Below are 21962 nucleotides of genomic sequence, written 5' to 3'. Positions count from 1 at the left end.
TCTGAGGGGCCGGAACCGTTAGCCCCCCCCCTCAATACGGCCCCGCCAAGCCCCCCGCCGCCGCGGGCCCGCCCCGTCCTGCTCCGTCCCGCCCCTGCTCCCACCCGCTCTGCTCGCCGATTGGCTGCGCCTCCCACTCAGGATCACAATGTTGGCGTCGGGTGGGGCGGGCACGGCGCTAATTGGCGGGCGGCGGGCGCGGGGCGGGGCAGGCGCTGTCAGCCGGGCCGGGGCGCGGCGCGGCGGGAGCCGCCTGCGGAGCGCTGGGAGCGGCAGCGGCGCGGCATGGCCGGCTGAGGCGGGCGGGAGCCGCCGCCGCCCGGCGCCGCTCCCCGGCCGCTCTCGGTGGGTGAAGGAGCGCCTGGATGTGCGAGTGAATGAATGAATGGCGGAGCGCCGCGCCGCAGCATGAGGCGCCGGCCGAGGACCGCGCCCGGGCTCGCCCTGCTCTGCCTCGCCGCTCTCCTGGCCGCCGCCGCCGGGCTGCCCTCCAGCGCCGTGCCGCCTCCCGAGCCCGGCAGCGGTAGCGGCGGCCCAGCCGAGGGCAGCCCCGGCCCCACGCTGCCGGCTCGGCCCCGCGGCACCGTCGTGCCCACCCGGGGCAGCGCTCCGCCGCCACCGTCGCCGCCCCCGGAGGAGGAGGTGGAGGAGGCGGCAGCAGTGGAGGAGGAAGAGGTGGCCGCGAGCAGCGGCCCCACAGGTGAGCGGCCCACGCGTGTCTCTGGCGGGTGCGGGTGGGTGGCGGCGGAGGGGCCAGCGGCTCTGCGGGTAGCGGGACAGGGCTGCACCTTCCCTCTTTCCCTTCGCCGGGCAGACAAAGGCGCGGCCGAGGGTGGCTTCGCTGGGGGCGGTGGGAGATGAGGCGGTAGCTCTCCGGGCCCCCTCCGGCCACAGCGACCCCCGTGTGGGGCAGGAAAAGAGACCCACGCGGGGTGGGACTGCCGGGAGTATCGCACGCCCTCCGGTCCCGTGTGCACGGAGCCGAGCTGAGGCTTGGTGGGGGTCACAGCTCCCTACTCACGCAGGACTGAGTGGGCAGTGCGGAGGTGCCCAGGCTCTGCCCACCCGGAGCAGGGTGCTGCGGAGCAGGTGCTCCAAACCTGTGCCATAGTTGTGTTACTGGTGGTTTTGGGGAGCAGCAGAGTGGGTTTTTGCCCTGGGTCCCCAAAGCATCCTTCAAGGCAGTGTGCCTCCTGCTCTCCACCGAGGAGGTGAAGACACATCCTTCCCGTCAGTGTCACGCAGCTCCACTAGCCTGGAGCATCGCTGGGTGGTACCTTGGAAACAAAGTTGCTCTGGTGGCATCAAGGTTGCCCCAATGTCCATCTCCACGTGCTGGCAGCACAACAGGCGTAAGGATAGCTTGGTGTTGCTGGAGCCCATGGTCTTACCTGTGTCTGAAGCAGCATTTGCAGCTCAGTCGATGCCAGGAAGAGCCCACGCTTGCGTGGGACCTGATGGGTGTGTGAGGGGAGATGGGAGATGCAGGATTTTCTATTCTGGGCTGCCTGCTTGAGGCCTGATCCTGCCCCTGTCACATTCTGGGGGAGGGGGGGCTTGTAGGGAGCTGAGGAAAGCCCCGTGGCAGTGGGAATAAATGGAATTATTGATGAAGAGCTTGAGGAGGGGAGGGGTAACTGGTGGCCTGGAGGGCTGAGCCTTCAGGTGAAGTTTGTGCTGGATGCAGTGCTGAGTGATGGTGCTGAGAGATGAAAACACTGATGGTCTTGAAGCAGAGACTCCAGGTTACTTTTAGATTAAACAGACAAAACTCTGCTGGAGTTCATGGATGGAGCATTTTCCTCTTATCTTAGTGGAGAACTTGGCTTCACTCTACATTTGCAAAGCTTTATGTTAAGAAAAAGATCAGTGCTATAGCATTTGTCCAAATTGTTTGTTGTTTTTTTCTCCTTGCCTGAAAGATGTTTTATTTAAGTGTCTTGAGCTTTCTCTGGTGCAAAAGGGATACATCCTGTTGTTGTGGTAGCCTTAGCAGTCTCAGCAAGTGGATTAATCAACCTGTTTTATTTGGCTGGAAATACAATCAGCCAAAGATCTGGAGTCTCTTGTTTTCAGACTTTAATTCCCTTTTTTTTTTCCATTGAGGTTTCTGTCTTCTCTTTCTCTGGAGGAGACAGAATGGTTTAAGATTCAGAGTTGCTGATAAGATAGGAGGAGTTGGGTTTTCTTAAAGCAAAAGCCATGTTCTCTATCGTGCCATGATCAGACCTCATCGGCTCACTGACTCACCTGGCATGTGCAATGGGGTGCCACCCTTTGGGTGCCAAACGGGGGGGGGGGTCCACATACCTGCTCTGAATTGCCTCAAGCACCTCTTTCCCCATCTGACCTTGGGTGGTGTTTGTTTCTGAGGGTGTCAGAGGCATGGCCTCTCCCATCCTGGGCTTCAGGGGTTTTAGCAAGAGCATTCTTCTCATACTGGCCGAGGGACAAGTGTCACACAAGGGTATTGTAAGGCATGAGGTGACTGGCTTAGCAATGGCTTTGGGATGCTCTCAGATGTCCATGTACGAGCTCACATGATGTCCTTTTGTGCCTGCTGCCACAGGAGTTGTCAGAGATGCAGGGGGAGGTCTGGGGTCTAATCCCAGCACCAACATGGATCCCCCCATGGGCTGCCTTCACCTCTGCTTTTCCAAACTCAGTTGGGAAATGGGGTTGGTGGTGATGAGAACTCTTCCCCACCATCCTTGGGTGTACTGTGTTTCTATTGTGGAGGCCAGCATCACCCTTTGAAGTTTTACAGTGCCTATTATTAATGGCTACAGCAGGTTGATCTCAAAATTGCTCTCTGGTGCCTTTCCAGAGCAGTGATGGCCACAGTAGGAACACATAGGCAGGTGATGTCTTCTCCAACAGGCTAATTTGTTACTCCTTAGCAGGGCAGGATGAGGTTGATGCTGGCTGATGGGGCATTGCTGGTGCACCCACAGGCTGGGTGGGTTTCAGGGCACCTGGGATGGATGAGGCAGCACCATCCTGTGTGAAGTGGGAGCTTGTGGAGGTGGTACTGGTGGGTTGGTTGGCATGGTCTGTGTGGGAGCTGCTTTCTGTGGGCTTTGTGGGGAGGCTTTTCTGTGCTGGCCTGGCTGCTGAGTGTCACTGGTGTCCTGTTTGCTCTCCAAGCACTGAAGGGACAGTAAATCCAGTGGGCACCATGGGTTTAGCTGAGACTCTTCTGCTTGAATTCAAGCACGTTGTCAATGCTACTTTTTGCAGTTCAATAGGTAATTAATGCACCGTTTGCTTTATTGCGTGAAACAAATTAACCTTTTCTCATACCTGTTATTCAAAAGGCTTCCTCTAGTGCTGGTGGTGCTGCTACTGATGGGATTGTTGGTATGAGAGTCCTCACATCCAGGGCTTGTTCAGTGCTTGCAAGATTAAAATTGTGACTTGAATGCTTTTTTCTCATTCAGATTTAAGCAGCACTTCAGCTGCCACCGAGCTGCCTGCTCGTTCCCCTCTCATTCTCTTCCCTTTCTCAGTTCCATGATGTTTATTTTTCTTTCCCAGCCTGTGATCATGTTAAAATCCCGGATTTTGTTTTGAAGAGAAGTAAATTGCTAATCCTCCTGTTTGTGGAGACAAGCTTAGAAGTATCCCCTGCCTTATCACCAAAGCCTCTAACGCCCGCTGCCGAGGCCCTGCCGCCTCCTTTTATGTGGAGTAGTCTCACTTTAAAGCAGAAGCTGTGCTGGGAAGCTGGCTTGGGGACAGCTGCTCTTCGCATGGATGCTCCGTGCTGGAGCAGAGATGTGGCAGCTGTGGCCAGCGTTGTCCTGGTTGGACTTTCCCTGCCTCAAGAACAACACTCATCTATTCCACTGCTTTCTGTAGGGTGGTGTTGAACTATGCAGGTCTCTTTGAAGGACACGGTGTTCTGCCTCTCTCCCAGCTCCATGTGCAGCAGATGGGTGGGATGAAAAGCCCAAGCCTCCTTGCACGGCCTTACTAGCCCCATGCTGTGACAGGGCCAGTGGAAGAGCTGCACCTAAACCCTACATACAGGCATCTTCAGACTGCACTAAGGGTTTCAGATCTTGAAAGCTGTTCCCTTCTCTCCTCCTCATGGTCTCTGTGGTGGTCCATCTGGCTTCCTGGGTTGCCAGGTCCCAGACATGACCATGAGTCTGATTCCTTTCCTTTGCATGTGATGGGAGGGGACAACCAGCAGTTTCTACTGCAACCACAGGGCAGGAAATGCAGGTGGCCTGGTGGCTCAAGTCAGTTAACCACAGGAAGGTATCTTGTGCTGCTGCGGAAATGGGTGAAAGCTGAGTCAGGGCATGCCATGATGTTTGATGGGGCTCTAGCCCTTGGCATGCGGCCACCTCACGCTGGGCTGCTTGCAGCCCAGATGGAGAAGGTGCAGCCAGAGCCCTGCAGCGGGTGGTGGCTGTGGCTTGGGTGGGATTAGCTGATTACCTGGCAAATCCCTGGGGGTGGCCTGGCTAATTGGCTGAGTGTGGGGGAGGCAGGGGGTGAGGAGTGGACCTGGTCGTGAGTGCTGGCTTAATTCATCATCATCCTTCTGGAGAGGAGGAGAGGTTTGCTTTTGTGCAGGGAGAAAGATCTGTGTACCCCAGGCATGCAAGAGGCTCCATGGAGGCAGGTATTGCTGGAGGTCCCTATAGCACTGGCAGTATTGTAGGGGAAAGACTTTGATCCAAACCTTGGAGCCATCAACAGGCAGACTCCGGACCCTGGCACACCAGGGCTGTGCTCCTCAAAGGGCTGGGAGCTCTCAAATGCCCATGGGACAGAAACAGCAAAGTTCCTGATGGCAGCTGTGGGATGTTTTGCCAGTGCTGTCCCCTTTGCAAGCTTGTGTGTCTCCTCCTCTTCCATTAGCCTTTCAGTAGAGGTCTTCTCACCCGGGTTTGCCTGTGATGAGCCTTTCCCTTGTGTTTAGCGTGACCCAGGACTCTCTCAGGGAGGTACATTAATGTTTCATGCCTGTGCAGCTGGATGGGTTTCCAAGGCTGGGGCTGAGCAATAGGTGAGACTAAATGCTTGCAGTGGACTTTTACAGCCTTAAAAGTCTCCTGTTCTTTAGGTGTGAGCACAGGTCCTGGCCTTGGGTGCTGTGCTTGTACCAGACACCTACCTAAATGCCCCTGTTCTGCCTTTGACCCCGTGGCTGGCAAGTGGGGGGAGCTGGGGAGGGTGAGGGGGGCTGTCCTCTTGCTCACCACTTGGGAAGGCAGCTTAAGCTTGCTTGTTGGAGGGTTGGGGATTGTGCTCAGTGTGGTTACTGAGCTATCTTGCTTTCAAGATGTCAGCAGGATTTACATGCTTTTTTTTTTTTTAAGAAATGGAAATGAAGTCTCAGGCATGAAGGCTGAGAGGAAGGAAGATGGGCTTGTTGCTTGGGAGCTGCATGGGAGCAGCCAGCACTGAGATTTTTCAATCAAGTCATGAATTGTGGGGTTTGTATCTTTGAGCTGAAAATCAGGGGATGTTGCCCACAGCAGAAAATGTCACATCCTTGCCTTCCTCCCTGCCTCCACACTCCTCCTGTCTGAGTCATTCTTGAATCAGAAGAATCCAACTGTCCTGACTCAAGATTTTGAGAATCTTGGACTTAGTGATGCTCATGAAAATCAGGATATTTCTGGGAGGATCTAAAGAGCATCCAAGGTCTCATCTGTTGGTTTCCCTCTGCAGGGAACACTGCTGGGATTTTGCCTTTTTTTTCCCTTTCAGTGATAGCTGAGAAGCAGATATCACATCACTGAAATACCATATGTTAGCCAAGACTGCTGCTGCGTGGAGCCAAAGTTATTTATCTGTCTGCTCTTGGTAATACCCAAAAGCCAACCTGTGTTGAGACAAAGTTACTGGAAGGCTGAACAGAATCCTCATAGAGTAGTTTGGTTTGGAAGGAACCTTTAAAGGTCATCCAGTCCAACCCCCCAAAGTCAGCAGGGACATGTGCAACTAGAGCAGGTTGCTCAGAGCTCTTTCTGGCCTGGAATGTTTCCAGAGGCATCTACCACCTCTCTGGGCAATCTGGAAGAGTGTTTCACCACCCTCACTGTAAAAAATGGCTCCCTTCTCTCCAGAGGAAATCTTCTTCTTTCAGTTTCAGACCATCACCCCTTGTCCTGTCACAGCAGGCCCTGCTAAAATGTCTGTCACCAGCTTTCTCATGGGCTCCTTTGATCACTGAAAGGCCACCAGAAGGTCCCTCTGAAGCCTTCTGCAGGCTGAACAACCCCAACTCTCTCAGCCTAGCCTCACACCAGAGGGGTTCCACCCCTCAAACCATTGCTGTGTCCTCCTCTGCCTCCACTCCAACAGGTCCATATCTCTCCTGTGCTGAGGACTCCAGAGCTGGTCCCAGCACTGCAGGTGCTCTCAGCAGAGTATAGCACCATCTCCCACCACCTGCTGCCCATGCTCTGGGGATGTACAGGACACAGTTTGATCTGGGCTGCAAGTGCACTTTGCCTGCCTGTGTCCAGCTTTTTGTCCACCACTGGTTTGCCTGAAGCTGTGTGGTGGGCAGGAGGCATCCTGGCTCCATTTGCTGATGCCAGTGTCCTCCAGGCTCTGTAGGGATGATTGTGATCCCTAGGGACTGGCCCAGCTGTGGCAGCCACCAGCAGCTGGGGTGCCAGAGCATAACTGGGGGGCTCTGGTACCATGGATGTGGTTTTGCATGGGGTGCAAAGCTCCCAGAGGGGCACCTTGGCTTGATTGTGCTCACTGCTGACATGGACTAGCCTGTGCCAGAGGGGGAAGTTCCCCTGCAGTTAAGGAGTGATGGTGCTGGGCTGGCAGCAGAGCTCATCTCATGGGCTACACTGAGCTGTAACCTCAGAGGCTGAATAATCCCATCCTGGAGGAGAGTGTGGTCCTTGTGCTGCTCTCTGGTGCAGCCTTGGAGGTGGCTGCAGCATCTTGGGGTCTACCCAGATGTTTGGTGTGATGGGCAGGATGAGGACAGGGACATCCAGGACATCCAGCACCCTGCAGCTGTGGGCAGGGGAGCACTGAACAAGCTGTCCCTGAGGAACAGAGGTCTGAGAGACGAATCTGCTGAAGTCAGGGGAAAGACTTCAGAGGGTTTTTGAGAAGAGCCCATGGCCTATAAATATGCAGGGCAGAGCCATTGTGCTGCTGCTAGTGTTTGCACAGCTAAAGCCAGCTGACTGTGAGGAAGTGCTGCTGTAGATCAGAGGTGCTTGCTGGTGCTTCCAAGAAGCAGCTGAGATCTTAGTGGTGTGATGCATCTGCTGTCATTAGAAATAAACTCATGCTTGTGCTGGCTGCTGAAGGCAAGGATTTCTCCTGTAGCTGTCTGGCTGGAAGGGAAGGGAAGGCTCCTTCTGCTGTACTTCTGACAGGCACTGCAAGTAAAACTAACAAAAAATAATGTGAAGGAGCTGGTTGTCTGTGCAGCACCTAGACTGCACCTGAGGCTTCACTGAGCTTTTCAATGAGGCTGCAGCAAGGGCTTGGACTTGCTTCAGTGGTCCTGGAGAGCCACAGGCTTTGCTGCCTTGGCTCATGCTGCGTGTTGGAGCTCAAGGGCTGCCCTGTGCAGTGAGGCATCGCTTGGTGGGAGCAGAGGCTGGGGGGCAGAGTCTGGCACTTTATAATTGGTGGGGGATATTAATGTGTTTTATGAGCTCTAGGCTGGGTTGCAATCTTGCCATCTGCCCTGCCTTGAGGGGGGGGAAGGGGGGTCGTGTGACTCCAGCACCTCGGGAGAGCAGAACCAGTTGCAATTCAGTCTCATTAAACTGGCTGCAGACCAGGATTTCTGGTTCACAGGAAATTATTTGCTGGTTTTAATTTGATGGTGGGGTTGGGTCAGACTGAAATGAGGTGGTGGCTCTTGCTTTGCTTCTGCTTCTCCTTCCAGTAAGCTCCAGGGTCCTGCACCTTGAGACTGCCCCATAAAATTGGTGTTCTTGTTGTGCTTGAGGCTAAACCCATCCTCAGTGTGGAGCTGGGGGCTGCTGGGTCTCTGCCAGGGGGAAATGCTCCCAAAATCCCACTGGGGCTTATCTGGAAGGATCTTTTATTGGATTAAAGCTTGTCAGTTTGGAAGCATTTTGAACAAGACATTGTAGACTTGGGATAATCAAACCTCATTTGTTTGGACAGAACAAACTTCCTGACAATGCCAGTCCTGACTCCTTGGCAGCCACCTTTGCCAGAGGAGTGGTGGAAGATGTCACCTCTTCTGTTGGGGGTACTTGTGCCCTCATGCCTGCTCTCCCTTCTTCACAGTCAGGGATGCTGGAAAAGTGCTCCAGCTTCTCCTACCTCCCACCCAGGGGTCCCACAGATGAATGGCTCCGGGGCAGCCTGGCTCTAGCCCCTCGTTTTCACCAGCTATTTAACGAAGGCACTGAGTGCAGCGGGGAAGCTGGGCTCACGTGGGTTTGGGGGATTGTGCCTAGCTGCCTGTGAAGAATAGACCATCCAAACACGCTGCTGGGATGGTTTGAGCTGCCCAGAGCAGTTCTTTTGTTGGAGGATGAATTCGTCCTCTGGCTGATGCTCATCCAGATCTTCCCATGCAAAATGCCTACCGCCCTTTGTCAGTCCAAATGCAGTGGGATCGTGATGCTGGCCAGGCTGCCAGCCCTTGCATTTGGCAAGAGCTCTGCTCAACACCCTTCAGGGCTCTTATTCTCCCCCTCTGGAAGAGATTCTTGGGGTCTTCATACACACAGAGATTCTGTTTCAGCAAATGAGGAGCTTTCCTGGAGCTGCCTGAGCTAATGCAAAGCCTTCGTTTGCTCTTAAAGTGCTGCTTAAGGGAGGATTTCCACCCCCCCCCCCCCCTTCTCTGAACACCTGCTGTATGAATTAAAATTTGCCTTGTAAATGTAACCAATTCAGAGCCTGAGCAGGAGAAATGGGAGTTTGCTTTTCTCCTGGAGGGAAATAAAAACAGAAGGGGGAAAAAAAAAAAGCAAAACCTTGAAGTTGGGTTTTTTTTTTCTCCTCAGGCAGCTCAGCCTTGAAACCAGAGAGAAGCCCAGGTTGCTTTTTGTACCATTTTTAATTCACTTGCCCCTTGTCCTTATAAATAAGCCACCAGAAACATGACGAGGCAAGCAGCTCCACTATTTATAGCTGCGCTGCTCCACATGCCTGCTTTAAAAATCAGCCAGCTAAATGGCTCTGCAGCCTCTCAGCAAAGGGCTTAATGACACAGGCATTTTCTGTGCATGGATGGATGGATATTTAAAGCCCATCGGTGGGCCTTCACCCTGAGCAGGCAGGGTGGTTTCTGCAGTGGGGGATGAAGGTGAAGGGGATCTCCTCTAGCGCTGCCCTGGCTCGGGGGATGGGGCTCTGCTTTAATCTGCATCACCAGCCAGACCCAGCATGGGGTTGCTGGGGATGGAATGGAATAGAATAAACCAGGTTGGAAAAGACTTTTGAGATCATCAAATCCAACCTATCACCCAGCACCATCTAATTAACTAAACCATGGCATCACTCAGGTAGTGATAGGACTAGGGGGAATGGAATGAAGCTGGAGGTGGGGAGATTCAGGCTAGATGTGAGGAGGAAGTTCTTCACCATGAGAGTGGTGAAACCCTGGAATGGGTTGTCCAGGGAGGTGGTCGAGGCCCTGTCCCTGGAGGTGTTTAAGAGCAGGCTGGATGAGGCTCTGTCCAGCCTGATCTAGTGTGGGGTGTCCCTGCCCATGGCAGGGGGGTTGGAACTAGATGATCCTTGTGGTCCCTTCCAACCCTGAATGATACTATGATACTAAGTGCCTCATCCAGTCCCCTGTTCAACCCCTCCAGTGATGGTGACTGCACCACAGTATCACAGAATCACCAAGGTTGGAAGAGACCTCAAAGATCATCGAGTCCAACCTGTCACCACAGACCTCATGACTAGACCATGGCACCAAGTGCCACATCCAATCCCCTCTTGAACACCACCTCCCTGGGCAGCCCATTCCAATGGTGACTGGTCCTGAATGTGTGCACATCAGTATTGGAAAGTGGGAGCAAGTTCTGTGTAAGGTGCTGCTGGTAAGGTGGGTCCTCTGGGCAGCCCATTCTAATGATGACTGGTCCTGAATGTATGCACATCAGTATTGGAACGTGGGAGCAAGTTCTGTGTAAGGTGCTGCTGGTAAGGTGGGTCCTCTGGGCAGCCCATTCCAGTGATGACTTGTCCTGAATGTGTGCACATCAGTATTGGAACGTGGGAGCAAGTTGTGTGTAAGGTGCTGCTGGTAAGGTGGGTCCTCTGGGCAGCCCATTCCAGTGGTGACTGGTCCTGAATGTGTGCACATCAGTAGTGGAACGTGGGAGCAAGTTGTGTGCAAGGTGCTGCTGGTAAGGTGGGTCCTCTTCCCTCTCTGCACCTTGGCTCTTCAATATATCTACACCAGACACAAACTGATACTCCCCAGCCTTTTAAAAGCAACAAAAACCCCAACCCCAAACAAACTGAATGATGTTTTTTGAAGCTGCATTAACCCTTTCTTTCTTTGTGTGTTTTGCTTTGTGGCAGCAGCTCTGCACAATGAAGAGCTGCCAGTCACCTTTACCCGTGGAACTGGTCATGCCACTCTTCAGACGAATCTGCTTTATTCCTGGCAAATTACCCTGCCACAGTTTTCAGGCAGCTTTACTCTGTTTTGACTGACTGGCTGACTATATTAACTGATAGTGCTGCTTGGGCTGCTTTGATCCTGTATTATTTATGGAAATGATGGCACATAACTCTGCCTAGCTGATTAATGCTGCATGTATTTTTAATGTGATAGTTCTGCTGTTTGATCTGTGCTAAATGATTATTCTCTGATGTGTTCCTGGGTTCATTTTGGTTCCTTATGAAAAGGATATAGAAATGGACTGTTTGTTTTGTTGCCTTCTCCCCCCTCCCTCTCCCCCCCACTCCCAGTGGTCTCATCTTGTGCTGGTTTTAAGCTTTCACAGCTCATTTTCCTGAGCGTGGCTCAGCTGCTGTCACGTGGAGCATTTACACTTTATTGCTATTAATTTGAGCGTTTCATTGGTGACATTAATCTAACTTCAGCGCCCTGTGTGCGCTTGTTTGAGGCTTCAGGGAGAGACAAGGTGGAAAAGCAATCATTTAGGTGATGCTTGGTCGTTCCTGGTGTGCAATTGTGGAGCCCCAGCTTGGCTGTGACGCAGGTCCAGCGACACCTGAACGAGGAGGAAGCCTCTCTAAACTGGAGAGGGTGTAATCAGTATTTTTCTGTGGCCTGTTACAGGGTGGCTGGGATTCCTTGATATTGTGCAAATGACTTGAATTGCCAGTGAGGCGTGTGCCTGACCTGCAGCTTCCTCTGCTGTGGTGCGAGCTGTGGTTGCGGCTGGGGAGGGACCAGTGGGCCAAGGTGATGTTTCCTCCCGGGAAATACTCACCACATCCTGTGGTGTCCATGGCATGTGCAGTGCTCCTGGGGTGCTGCCACTGAGGAGGAAGTCTGGTGTCCTTCATCCCTCCTCCAAAATCCTTCCTCATCACTGGATGTGACCAACGGGGTGGAAACCAGGAGGTTGTTCCAGGAGGACCATCTGTGAGCTGGAGGATCAGCATTTCCCTTCCCCAGGGGCAAAGCAGAGATGGAGGAGGGGGGGGAGGGAGTGGATTATTTTTTGTTTTTAATGTATTTTTTCCTCCTGCCTTTTACACCACCTGCTTATTGTGATGGTGCAGATAAGGGCTGTCTCCTATCCCTGCCTGCGTGCAGCCTGTGGTCAGACACACCTTCTCCCTGGGCTCACCCTGCTCCAGCAACAACAGGTTTGTGAGGGTGCTTTCATCAACAGTGCTGGAAAGATGCAAAGCAAAGCTGGCTGAAAACCTTTAAAGGAAGGCTTTTTCTCCCCTCCTCTGAACAGGGCTTCTTTTTTTTTCTGTCAAGATCAGCAAAATATGTATCTGTCTGCCAAAGCTCCCTTGCCCTTTACTGGACTTTTCCATTGAAAACTGTTTCAACTAGAATCATAGAATCAGTAAGGTTGGAAAAGACCTGAAAGACCATCAAGTCCAACCTACCACCCAACACCTCATGACTACTAAACCATGGCACCAAGTGCCACATCCAATCCCCTCTTGAACACCTCCAGGGATGGTGACTCCACCACCTCCCTGGGCAGCACATTCCAATGGCTAACAACTCTCTCTGGGAAGAACTTTCTCCTCACCTGGAGCCTAAACTTCCCCTGGTGCAGCTTGAGACTGTGTCCTCTTGTTCTGGTGCTGGTTGCCTGGGAGAAGAGACCAACCCCCACCTGTCTACAACCTCCCTTCAGGTAGTTGTAGAGAGCAATAAGGTCTCTCCTGAGCCTCCTCTTCTCCAGGCTAAGCAACCCCAGCTCCCTCAGCCTCTCCTTGTAGGGCTATGCGCGAGGCCTCTCAGCCTCATTGCCCTTCTCTGGCCACGTTCAAGAGTCTCAATGTCCTTAAATTGAGGGACCCAGAGTTGAACACAGGACTCAAGGTGTGGCCTAACCAGTGCTGAGTACAGGGGCAGAATGACTGCCCTGCTCCTGCTGGCCACACCATTCCTGATACAGGCCAGGAATGTTTTGTCCACTCCCTTCAAAGTTTTCAAAGCTCCTTGGTCCATGAAAAACTCAGTAAGTTCAGTTTTCCTCCTGTTTCAAAGAAGATCTACAGATATATAAGTGCACATAGCTTTTATTTTCTTTCCATCAGCTCTAGCTCTGGCCTTTTGTGACTGGGAACAAAGCAAACCTCACAGGCTGTTTCCTGGTGTTCTCCCCCTGCCCCAAACCAGCTGTGCTAAGCTGAGCAGTGCAGTGAGCTGCTTATTAGGGGCAGGGGAAACTGGGATGCACCACGTTGAGCACCAAGGGAACAGGCAGGGGTTTTGGCTCTGGCTTCTGCAACCCAAGTAGCTTCCCCCAAACACCTTTTGATTGCAGACACATGAGTAATGGGGCAGAGGCTCCCACACCTTCATGGAGCTGTCGGCTGGGGAAGGAGGGCACAGTGCTTTGTGCAATGCCCATGGGGCTGGCAGAGCCTGTTGAGAGGGGAGGGGGCATTTCCATGCACCCCTTCCTACCCCAAACTACAGCTTAAGGAGAGCAGGGCTGGGATGTAATTAGGACCCCAGGATATCCAGGGAAGGTGGAGAATCTGCCCCAGGTTGTCTATCAAAAGAAAAAGGCAATCCGAATTCAAGCGGAGCAGACTGACTTGTCAGTGCTTGCCAGGGCTGGGTGTTTGCTCACTTTGTGCCAACTCAGGAGATGTCTTTGCTGGAGCCTCCCCAGCTCGTGCTCTGCCCTTCCCTGCCTTGGCCAGTTGGGTTTTTCCTCAGTCACAGTGCTTGAGGAAGGATTTTGGGGGATTTGGCTTGGTTTTAAGCTCCCAGAGCGAGTTGGACATGAGCGTGGCCATCCCATCTCCCACCACTTAGCTCCCTGTGAACAACCACGCTATGTTATGATCTGTTTTGTGGGGTTTCCAGTTCCTGGGCAGGGCTAGTTTGGGCCAAGGTGAGCTGCTGAGCTGTGTGGCATCCCTGCATCGTGCCCAGCATCCCCTCGCCAGGCGGCCAGCTGGCACAGGCAGCAGATGGGGAGGTGGAGCTGGGCTGCTCGGCTGGCTTTCAGGCCATGATAAAGTGAAGTGACGTAGCAAACTAAATACCTGGTATCAGGGAAAAGCAAACAGAGCCTCCACCTGCCTCCAGCCTTTCTCCCTTCAAGGGCAGGCTGCACACCCAGTGTGGAGCTTCCTGTAAAAGATGTTTTATTATTAACATGCTTGCTTTAGCTTGGCTGTGGTGTTGAGAAATCCAAGCTTGACTCCAGATAATGAATGACAAACATTTATCTGGGCTTAACTATTTTATTCTGAGCTCTTTTGTTTTTTTTCTTGCCCTCCTGGAAGTTTACAGTAAGTTGTTGACAGCTTGCCCTTTTGACGTGGGTTACTGCTGACGCCCTGCAGTTGGAGCCTCCCATCTTTTGGTGTCCTGGTTGTTTCTTTTCAAGAGAGGCTTTGGTGCATCTCTCACCCATTTAACATGGAAAAATAAACAAGAAATAGACTGGGCTCTGAAAGGGCAGCTGGGTACAAGGGCAGTGCTGTCTTTCCTGCAGAAGGTGAGCTTTGGGGTGGGATGAAGAGAGCAATGGTCCCACCGTGCCCAGGAGAGGACCTTTCCCCCCAGCATGCCCAGGGGCTGCCTGGAGCAATGGCTGTCACCAATTTTTGATTAACAGCCCCCTTAAAAAGCTTTCCAGTAGGTGTGTAGAAGATGAGCTTGAGGGCTGGAGCATCAGTGCTTTTCTCTCTTTGCTCTACCACCCATCCCTTTGTGATCCCTCTTAGGGCTCTCCCTTGTGTCCAGTGTGATGTATGTACAAGAGTTAGGAGGCCCTTGTCCTTAGAGCTGATGCTTCTCCCCTCAATGTATTTGTAACACAGTTAGATACTGAACAGTGTGTGAAATATTTGCCACATTGCAGTAGAGCCTCTCTGCTTTGCCAGGGTTGTGTCAGGTACCTGCAGCTCCCCTGGATTTGGTAGGATTTTGGATGCCCTTTTGCAGAGGGGACTTGGATGCTCTTCTTGCAGGGGTTCTCTTTGGCAGCAGAGCTGGTGGAATAGGAGGCACCACTCTGCCTCCTGCAATGTCAAAACAGTCATTATAAAACCCTCAAAAACTGGGAAATGGTCAGAATAGAAATGTCAACAAACCTCTTCTAACTCACCCACTGGCTGCAGGGAAAGCTCTGTGGCTTTGAGCCGCTCTGACTTGGGGTCAGGCTTGTTTTTGCCAAGCCCAATCTAAGCATGCTGCCTTTGTGGAGGGTAGCTGCCCCATGGGGATGCCATCCTAGTCACAAGATGTGAGTGCTGCTGAGGGACTCAGTTCTGACCCTGCAAACCACCGCTTTGGGTTCGGCATCTTGGCTCAGACTTGGTCTCAGCTTTGTGGGTGAGACAGGGAACACTGTGCAGGATGCCTGATACCCTCGTGCCTGACTGCCTCTATCCTTCCCATCACACTTTTAAGGGTTTTTCCTATTTAAAGAGGATTTGTCTGTTCCATGGGACAGGGCTGTTACCTGGTCTATTCTAATCTACTCCCACTGGATGTGGAGGTTTCAGAGAACTGACCTTAAGTCACTGTTTGTGGTTGCAGCACTTCTGCTGTTTAATGGAAACATTTTCCTACTGAAGGTGAGCTATTGCTGGAGATAAATACAGGCAACACCTCGTGGCTGAGACAGGAACCAGGGCTGGACCTGCTGGAGTGGGTCCAGAGGAGACCATGCCCTTGCTCTGGGTGCATGGTGAGGTTTCTGACCTCCAAATTCATGCCATTCATTCATGCCATTGCTGCAGCTGATGGAGAAAGATTTGGAGTATGGCTTAGATGCACTCAGATGTCTCCTGCCCCTGTCTGCTCCCATTCAGCAGGACCACAGCAGATCTGCTGCAGTTCCTTGTTTCCAAGGACAAGTGATGACTTTTCTCTGTCCAGGTGTCTTTTTCCATGACGTGCCTTGGCCCACGTCAGTTCCCTCTTTGAAAGCCCGACTTCTCTGTGGGTGTGCCAGCAAATTTTGTCTTGTCACAGTACCTGCAATTCAGTCTGGCTGGTGCTGGATGAAAGCAAAAGTGAAACAAGCTCTCAAAGCAGGGATTAAAGTCACCTCCTGTGAGCTGGAGCTAAATGCATCACCACGTCCCCTGCAAAGTGTGGCAGGGCCAGCACAAGGCTGCAGCCTAAAATGAGGGAATAAAACCTCTCTTCCCACCTTGGAAGACATTTTCCATGCTCTATCCTTGCTTGCAGCACATTATAACTTACAACTCCTTGTCTGGCAACAGTTCTGGTGACTCCAAACTAGCCTGTAGCACTATGTCATCATAACCTTGAAACAGGACCCAAATGGCAAAACCTGCCTGAAACCAGTTGTGATTACTCATGCTTGGTGCTCTCCCTCTCCCCTGCTGCAGTTTCTGCTGTGGTAATTCCACTTATTAAGCAAGGAGACAAAACACCTATATTAAACTTGGAACCAAGCTCAGGAGTAATGAGGGAACCAGGACTTGCTGGCTTCAGACTGTCAGAAGGTTTTCTGCTCTTCAAGTCCCTACTCCCTTCCTGGGCATGGCCTTTAAAGTGAATGAGAGAGGAGGAAAGATACTTTGCTGTTTGTGATGAATGAAAGCCTGCATTTAAATATGTTTATTTAGAGCAAGAGAAAACTGTAGGGAAGTGTATTGGGAATGAGCCCTGTGATGTTAGGGTTTCACTTGATTTCCAAGCTTGAAAATGCAATGAGCCAAGATAGATGGAGGTCTCAGCTCAGGCTTTTTAAAGCTTCTTTTTATTAACACTTCCAATGAGTGTTTATTAACACTGTGGATAAAGGAAACCTTTGTTAATGGGTCTGCCCCTTTGCTCCTCCAGTGGAGAAGCTGAATCTTAAAAGGAACTGTCCTGGACACCTGCTGGAGGTACTGATGCAAGTTTTCATTTCATATTTTCTCCCCAGGCTTAAATGTGAAATAGTCTCAAACCCTCCAAAGCAAGTCTCTCTTCCTCAAAATAAAGGCAGAAAACATTGTAAACATGCCTCTGCTGCCTGTGTGCAGAGATATGTGATAGTTGCCTTTTTCTAGCAAGCAAAAACTGGCTTTACAGCAGCCTGAACTTGGCTGTTCCTTTTTCTCCTCAAAGGCTGTGTAAGTGCACCCATGGTCCTGGGACAGCAATGGCCTGGGCTGGCAAACCCACTTATCTGCACCCTTGTAGCTCTTGGGGTGGTAGTTCAGTGGATGCTCAGCACTAAGTTGGGTCCAGGGTGGTCTGGAAGGAGGAGACAGAAGGTTGCATCTGTTCTGCTGCAGCTGAATTTGACCCTGAGAGCAGCATGAGGAGTTAACCGGGGTGACTGAGGAGGAGCACTGCATCTGCAGGCACCGTCAGCCTGCAAGGTCCAGAGGGAAAAGGGCTCTGGAAGCTGCGTGCCTTGCAGCAATGTATTTTGGTTTTAAGCAACTTGATTGTCAGACAAGTGTGCAGGCAGGAGGCAGGTCCTGTAGCTGGGCAGATTAGCTCCTCGCAAGCTGGACAAGGTCTCCGCATTGCAGCCTGCGCAGCTTCCCTGGGAGCGGAGCCGGCAGGCAGCCTGGGGTGGGATGAACAAGCAACAACTACTGCATTTGTGCAAAAAACCCCTCTTGGATGATGAGAGAGAGGCAAGCCCTGGCTTTGTTACAGCAGCAATTCTCTGCAGGCTTCCCTGAGGCTTTGGGAATGAAGATATGCCCTCCCTGACTTGCAGTTTGTAAATGTCTTGGTAATAGAGGTGGGGAGAGTGCAGGTCTTTGGTGATTCCTTCCTCAACTGCTATATCGTTAAGGTTTCTAGTGGCTGTAATCTGCATCTTACTGGGATTCCTTGCAAGGAAGTTTTTATTTGTTAATTCAAGCAAAGAGAAGTTCCTGGTCTTGTTTAGCTTGCCAGCACACAGCTCCTCTGCCAGTGTCTTGATGTTCACCAGGTGATGGTCAGGGCTGGAAACATGAAGGGAAAGAAGGTGGTAAAGTCAGACCAGAAGTTGTGTGCTGGCCTCAGAGGAGTGGGGAGCTCATGATGGCATGATGAGTGTACAAGGAAAGGCAGATTGTACAAGGGCTTGCTGTGAGTGTGGCTCATCTACATGCACTGCTGCTGGTCTGTGGAGAGGCCTTCTTCACAGTGGTAGCTTCTTCAAAAAACTAAAGAGCAGCAGCCAGAGAGGGGTCTTGAAAGTGGATGCAAATATCTGAAGGTCAAGGTCATGAGGATGGGGCTGGGCTCTTCTTGGTGATGACTGCTGATGGGACAAGGGGCAGTAGGTAAAAACTGGAACACAGGAGGTTTCATCTGAACTTAAAGGGAAACTTTTTACTTTGAGAGTGCTGGAGCCCTGGAGCAGGCTGCTCAGAGAAGCTGTGAAGTCTGCTTCTCTGGAGAGATTCCAAACCTGCCTGGATGCATTCCTGTGCAACCTGATCTAGGGGAACCTGCTTTAGAAGGGGGGATGGACAAGATGATCTCCAGAGATCCCTTCCAACCTCCCACCATGCTGATGCTCTATGATTCTCGAGGAGGAGGGTGGCTGTGCAGACAGGGCTGCCCTGCTGCAGCATCTGCTCTCAGCCAGGCAGCTGTGAAGGAAGATCTGCTGCGTTTTGACAGGAGATGCCTCTGACCACAGCTGGGTGAGTAGCTGCTGCTGTCAAGTGCATCAGAATCAGACAGCACTGCTGATCTCCATTGCAACAAGTTGGAGCAGCAAACCCAACTGTTACTTAAACAAAAAGCTTTAATGTGCCCTCCCTGAGATGTCACCCAGAGGAGTCTGCAGCTTGGTGCTGAGTGAGGAGGATGCACAAATCTTGGTTGTTGCCTAACTTGTGGTGATGTAGCATTTCCTCCAGGGATGTCATTTCACATTAGCACATCTTGGGGCTGTACCAAGGCAGCTCTTGAAAGGTTTGGACATTCCCTGCAGAGAAGCATCTAAAAATGTCTGGCTTTTGAAAACTGAGAAAGGAGTCAGGTACCTCCCTGGGACCAGGATGAAGCTCCTGCGTGGGTCTGAGCCTGGGCTGGTGTCACCTGCCTGTTTTATCACAGCATGTGCACTGCCTGGGCCTTTAACCAATTTATACCAGTCTTGAGCCAATTATTTTAATATGGAAAATTACAGGCTTAGAAAGCCCCTATTAACCTCCTCTTTAAAGATCTAATGTCACAGTAGTGTCTTCCCTTGTGCATTGCTGCTCTGCTTGAAATGCAGACATACCTTGGAGTTTCCCCACTTCTTTTGCTCTAACATCTAGGCCCAAAATTAAGGAGCAAAGGGACATGTGGACAGGGTGAAATATCCCTGGGCTCCTCTGCAAAGCAGGGTCAGTGACCACGAGGGCCTTGCTCCCTCATTTATCTTGGCTGTAGAAGTGGGAGCCAATCCCCTGGAAGTGAGAGAGGGTCATTGCTGTCGTCTCCAAAGGGGTGGGTTTGGTGGCTTGGGAGATGCTCACCTGGATGCCCCTGCAGACCTGTGGCTTCCCAGTCCATTCAGTAGCAAAGGAAGAGCTTTCCCACTGCATCCTATTAATGTGCCCAAGTCCTTCCCTGCAGGGTTCAGCCTGGGGGTGTTGCACTTGGGTCTCTGCTGCTGCTTTCCTATTTCAGAAACCTAAGTGGCCTGGGTTTTGTGACTGTGAGGAAGCCTGGAGCCAGCCTGAGCTAAATCCTGACCCTTTCCCTCACCCAGGCAGGTGCCAGCTCTGGCTGCATGCCGGGAGCCTCACTGGAAAGGATGGGGCAGTGATAAATGAGGGACTCAGCCAAGCTCATCCTCCAACACATCTCCTAACCCCTGTTTCCTTGCTGGTCACTGAGCAGCACAACTTCTTCCCCCAGCTGGAGATGGTTGGGAGGAGGATTCTCGCTCAGGGTTTCTCCTCGCAGGGCCTTTAAAGCTCCTGTAGGAATGACTGTGTTCCTTCATTAGCCACCATTCCCCAAAGCACCCAGCAAAGTTTGTGCTTTTAATTACTTTTTGCAGGGAGCTGAGCACATGGAAGCCTCAACAGATGATTAGAGTTCGTATTATTCATGCAGCTGTTTGTAATCCCTTCCTCTGCCAGGACACGGTTGATAGATCCTCAAATTGAAGTCTGCTAACAGATTCCCAGCCTGGTCCTGTGTGAGGTGTCCTGATCTTCAAACAAAAGCATTTTGCTGACAGAACAATTACATTTCCTGAGAGGTGCCACCAGAAGTACATCTGGGAGGAAGGCTTGAGCTGCTGCAGGGTTTTGCTGTGTGCTGTGTTGGGAGGCATTGCCAGAGTTCCATTTTGCCCTGTTTATCTCAGAGCCCCGAGCTGGGCTGGCTGTGTCACACTCTGGGTGGTAAAAAAACAGGGTGATTTTCAAACAGAAAGAAGGAATATTTATGTGGTTGGAGACATTTGTGGAAATACTAAGGGGGAAGATCTAACCAACTAAAGTAAAATGCCAAGGAAACTATTTTCAAATTAATTAAAAGGCTTGGGTCCAGATTTTCCTTTAACTGTTGGGATTGTAATCCTCAAGCATTTATTTGGTCTGTTTGAAGTTATTGTAGCTTCCTGTATCATAAACATTGCAGGGCCACATTCTTCTTTATGCACAGCCTGCTTAGGAAGAGACCCAGAGGGTTTGGCTGAGTAGGGAAATTTATTGTTCTATAGGAATCATTCTGCAGCTGCAGCTGGGTAGTCCCCGCCCAGCACAGCCTTCTGTGTTGTAACCTGGCTCTTGCTAACAACTGGACCACTCCAGCTTCTCCTGACATCAGCTCATAAGATGTTGACTTGCTGGAAGGTGTCCAGAGAAGGGCAACAAAGCTGGTGTGGGGTTTGGAGCACAAGCCCTGTGAGGAGAGGCTGAGGGAGCTGGGGTTGTTTAGCCTGGAGAAGAGGAGGCTCAGGGCAGACCTTCTTGCTCTCTACAACTACCTGAAGGAAGGCTGAGGGGGTTGGTCAAGAGGGGGTTGGTCTCTTCTCCCAGGCAACCAGCACCAGAACAAGAGGACACAGTCTCAAGCTGCACCAGGGGAGGTTTAGGCTGGATGTTAGGAAGAAATTCTTCCCAGCAAGAGAGATTGGCCCTTGGAATGTGCTGCCCAGGGAGGTGGTGGAGTCACCATCACTGGGAGTGTTTAGGAAGAGACTTGATAGGGTGCTTGGTGCCATGGTTTAGTTGATTAGATGGTGTTGGATGATAGGTTGGACTGGATGATCTCAAAGGTCTCTTCCAACCTTATTCTATTCTATTCTATTCTATTCTATTCTATTCTATTCTATTCTATTCTATTCTATTCTATTCTATTCTATTCTATTCTATTCTATTCTATTCTATTCTATTCTATTCTTCATCGATGGGAGCAGCTTGGGTGTTTCACTCCACTGTCAGGCCTGGCGGTGCCACCAGCTGGGGACCTCCCAGTGCAGCAGGAATGTGAGGTGGTTGAGAATTCATTTTTTTATTACTTCTATTTTTTGGTTTATTTTCACTTGTTTACAGGGTTTGAGCCTTTTCGTCTCCCAGGGCAGCTTTACACCTCCGAGTCTGACTTGTTTGATGCCCTTTTAGTGGGGAATGAGCCGTTCAAAGCTGCTGCTCGGTTGCTAACTTGTTTAGCATCAAAAAGGAAGGGAAAGCAACAAAATTGCTCGGTGCATGCAGTGCACAGAGGAGCTTGCAGGAGCTCCTCTGAATCAGAGTGCTTGATTGCAGGTGCAGGGAAGGAATAAAAATAACTACTCCCAGGAGCAAGCAGCCTTTGTATTTGTTTCAGGCTGAGAGTCCTGGCTGTGGTTAGCTGAAGGAGAGGGACTGTGGGTTTGCTGAAGGCTGGTGGGGCAGGAGGGCTGTGAACTACACTGGGGAGGGATGCTGCATCCCTTTGAAGACACGAAGAAAAGGCAGAAGGGTGCCAGGGGCTGGGCTGGTCCGTGCCAGAGTTTGGCTCAAACAGCAAGTCTGCCTGCTTCATGCCAGTGAGAAGTGCTTGTGTGGCTGCTGGAAACCCTCAGAGTTGGGACCTTGGCTTTGTACTCCTTTCCAAGCGATAAGAGAGATTTAATCTAATTCTCCTTAACAAATATGTTTAATCTTTTAACGATATTACAAGTGATGGATAAGCATTGAGAAATCCTTGTCTTTCCCCCCCTGTTGACCCATACAATCCTTTTATGGAACAAGCCAAGTGACTCGTGTAAAGCTCTTAACAGCATTAACGTCAGTGATGCTTTTCAGCAGCAGCACGCCCAGCTCTGCAGCACCCTGAGCTTGGTGGAGGCTGTAAATGCCCTGAACCTGAGGCACTCAGTAAGGAAGTGGTTGCAAAGTTACAGAAGACATTTCTATATGTA

General features: G+C 51.5%; 1 protein-coding gene across 1 annotated transcript in view; it reads left to right on the top strand.

The window, feature by feature from the left end:
* Nucleotides 1–254: 254 nt before the first annotated feature.
* The window catches only part of MEGF9 (multiple EGF like domains 9), a 60797-nt gene continuing 39089 nt past the window's right edge, over nucleotides 255–21962 (top strand). Inside the window, exon 1 of the mRNA XM_068155644.1 lies at nucleotides 255–700. Coding sequence (XP_068011745.1) covers nucleotides 382–700 — 319 coding nt within the window. The 5' untranslated portion in view covers nucleotides 255–381. The remainder of the gene's footprint in view (nucleotides 701–21962) is intronic.

The sequence above is a fragment of the Melanerpes formicivorus genome, unplaced genomic scaffold (assembly GCF_026170545.1).
Source record: "Melanerpes formicivorus ecotype bairdi unplaced genomic scaffold, bMelFor1.0.p_v2 SCAF_33, whole genome shotgun sequence".
NCBI classification, from domain to species: Eukaryota; Metazoa; Chordata; class Aves; order Piciformes; family Picidae; genus Melanerpes; species Melanerpes formicivorus.
Note: the sequence above shows the minus strand (reverse complement) of the source record. Positions and strands in the feature narration are given on the sequence as shown.